The following is a 3306-nucleotide window of genomic DNA, read 5'->3' on the forward strand; positions in this document are numbered from 1 at the left end:
CCGGAGCTGCAGCCGTGAGTGTTGCCGGTCGCTCCACTTGCTGAGCTGGGGCTGGGTCAGTCCGCAGGGGATGGGGGTGAGCAGCGTGGGGGGGCCGTTGGTGCAGATAGCTCCGTTGTTGCTTCTTTCTGGGGAAAGAGGCCGTGGGGTCACCCGATTTGTTCTGCAGGGTTGTGAGGTGAGGGCCCGTTTGTGGAAGCTGCGTTTATGGGCGCTCAGGCGGTGTTGGTGGCTGTGGTGAGCTGTGTGCCTTACTGTCACAGGCCCTAACCCAGAAGGTGGTGGGAGGGCGGTCGGACAGTATCACTCGAGGTATTCTGGCTCCTTGAGCTTCCACATAAGCAGACAGCTACTGCAAAAAAAAATGCTGACAGCCTAAGCTCAGGGAAGACGAAGATGTAAACTAATCGGATCATGAGGTGTGTGAAGAGGGGTTTGGGGTCAAAGCTGTTGGGGTAATTGCCCACTATTCCCTGTAGGTATCCAAACCACTGGGAGTGGCCACCGAAGATGAGGTAAGAACAGATAGAGGCATCTCCTTACTGGTTTTCTCATCAAAACTGTTTGCAATTTTTCCCCTTACCTGATACTAATCTTTCCTTCTGATAAGCCCGTTTCTTTCTCTCATGCTCCGTGGCTCTGCTTGTTTGTCTTCTATGCTATGTTTGTAATCCATCCCCATCTTTGGCAGCTGGTTGGAGAGTTCCTGCAAGAGCAGAATGCCCCTTTACTGTCCCGTGCACCCCAGACCTTTAAGATGGATGACCTGTTGGCTGAAATGCAGGAGATTGAACAGTCAAGCTTCCGACAGGCCCCTCAGCGAGGTGAGGAGAGCTAGAGTAGGTGGAGAGCTGGAAAAGATCTTGGTGTTATGGTCAAGCTCCTAGCAGGGTGGTTCCCATCTATTCAGCACTTGTGAGATTGTATCTGGAGTATTGTTTCCAGGCTTGGGCTTCTCAGTACACTGACATATGGGAACAAGGCCAGTGGACATCAATAAGGTGTTCACGGATGTGGTGTATGTGGTGTAAGAGGAAAGGCTGAGGGAACTGGGTTTGCTCAGCCTGGGGAAGAGGAGTCTAAGGGCCAGTGGTGGTGGGGAGGTGGAGTGTCTAGTTGGTGCCTTCAGCAGCCACGGCCAGGATCTTCACAGCGATACACAGCAAAAGGAGAAAGGGCAATGGACACAACTTGTGGAAAGGGGAACTGACTAGATGTAAGCAAACATTTCTTCCAGTACTGAACTGCCCTCCAAGGGAACAGGTGCCTAGGGAGACTGGGGAATTGCCAGCCTTGGACAAGTTCACAAGTTATGTGATGAATGCCCTGAGCACCCTCATCTCTAGCTTTAGTGTCAACCTGCTGTGAGAACACTAGGAACCTCCAGAGATTCCTTCCAAGTGGAATCTTTCTGTGATTTTATTCTAACAAAGAGAAAGGTGAAAACTCAGAGATGATGAGAGCTAGTCTGGAATACTTACATAATGCCTTTGAGTCCTCCAGTCCTCACTTCTGTTTTTTTCTTCTTGTAGCTCCAGGTGTGGCAGCCCTAGCACTGTCTGAAAACTGGACCCAGGAATTCTTGGCTGCAGCAGATAGTGCTGGTGACGTCTCTTCAGATTACAATGAGGCTGACTGGTCACAGGAGTTCATTGCTGAAGTGACAGGTGAAGGGTCCCTTTTGGAATTACTGTCAAGATGTTGCCCAGTCACATGCCTGTGTATAGCAGAGAGTTACTGAATGTGAAATTGGAGTAGTGCTTTGGACCCAGTAGTTAGTGTTTACTGTAGCAGCTTTAACAGGGGAAGGAAAAAAAAGCTGCTTTGCAATGGCTTAGTCAAATTGTGAACAATGTGGTGTGGAAGCTTTTATTCAGGTGTAAGGATGTTGGTGGTTTTTTAGCTTAGCTTACTTGGAGAATTTAGGAGAAGCAGGCTATTCAAACTGCTTTTAGAAAAATGATTCAACTGATGCAAATTCTGGAGATGGTCTGGTACTTCTTGCTTACATATTCTCTAATTCCCTCTCTTAAGGCTATATTTGCCTGTGGTGCAAGGATAAATACTGTTTAGCGTGCTTTGGCTAAATACTTTGTGTCGGTTTTATGGAGGTAAAGGAATGTTATGCCTTGGAAATGTGCAAAGTGAATGTTTCTGGCCCAAAGGTTAAGCTTTCTGTTTTAAGCAAGCCAGTAGTTTATCTGAAAAACCATGCTGCATTGTGTGTAGAGCTTGGGCTGGAATAGGGTCCTGTTACCATCCATGACCTAATCTGGAAGTTATGAGTAAGATTTAAATAGATCCTATTCTGTTCTCCAGGAGCGGCGACTGTAGAGAGCCAGGTAGTCTCATTCTTTGACCTTCAGTCTTTATACTTCTGGGAATATAAATCAGCATTTACAAAGGTCTTTGAGGAAGTTCTGATGAAAACCTAGTGCTTTGTAGGCTGTGCTTTTAACAGAGACCTGTAATGCATTGCTAATTTTCTTGACCTACATAGTATCCCACGTGGAGCAGACAAATAAATTGTGAAATTAAAGTAGAAAATCATAAGGTTATTGACACCACAATGGCATCTATATTCATACACAGTCTGAACCTAAGGCTTGATTTTTTTCTTTAGATCAGAATAACCAAAGTTAGAAGAAACAAGCATAAACAATCTTTCTTTGAAGAGGTCTTCTCTGTATGTTAGCTAACTGTGTGTAAAGTGGAGAGAGCAAAATCTGAAGTTAATCTGAGTGATGGTCTGTTTATCTTGCTCTTCTCCCCATTCTTCCTGATGTCCTATGCAGATCCACTGTCTGTGTCTCCTGCCAAGTGGGCAGAAGAATACCTAGAGCAGTCAGAGGAAAAACTGTGGCTTGGGGAATCGGAAGACCAGTCTTTGGCAGATAAATGGTGAGTTTGTCTTCTCAAGACTAGTTATTGCTGCTAGGTACTTGAGTGGGTGAAGTTTGGATGGGTGATAGAAATCTACTGTGGCCTGAATGCATTTAAGCCATTGAGCCTGGATTGGTGTTCTCAGGCCTTTGGTTTCAGAGAAAGGAGGAAGCAATGCATGGAGACTGAAGTTTTGAAGAGAGAGATCCTAGCTTTTCTATTTTCTAGTTCCAGGAAGATACTGTGATTGTGTAGGCTAACTTAATCTCATGCCTAATGCAAAGCTTCTTAGAGTGATTTCAGGAACTCCTAATTAAGCAGAACTTTTTTCCACAACAGTTGTGCGCTTTTTTTTTTTTTTTTTTTTAGATTTAGAGGTCTCAAGTACTAGATTCTACCAATGTAAACTTTCATTTTACTTAG

The 3306-nt window shown here is 45.2% G+C and overlaps 1 protein-coding gene across 1 annotated transcript in view; it reads left to right on the plus strand.

Moving 5' to 3' along the window:
* Positions 1-479: 479 nt before the first annotated feature.
* Positions 480-3306, plus strand: part of PEX5 (peroxisomal biogenesis factor 5) — a gene marked incomplete at its 5' end in the record, with an annotated part of 10160 nt that continues 7333 nt past the window's right edge. The window contains 4 exons of the mRNA XM_009707281.1: positions 480-515; positions 692-824; positions 1533-1667; positions 2796-2901. Of these exons, the coding sequence (XP_009705583.1) occupies positions 480-515; positions 692-824; positions 1533-1667; positions 2796-2901 (410 nt within the window). The remainder of the gene's footprint in view (positions 516-691; positions 825-1532; positions 1668-2795; positions 2902-3306) is intronic.

Source organism: Cariama cristata, unplaced genomic scaffold, assembly GCF_000690535.1.
Source record: "Cariama cristata isolate BGI_N322 unplaced genomic scaffold, ASM69053v1 scaffold42789, whole genome shotgun sequence".
Lineage (NCBI taxonomy): Eukaryota > Metazoa > Chordata > Aves > Cariamiformes > Cariamidae > Cariama > Cariama cristata.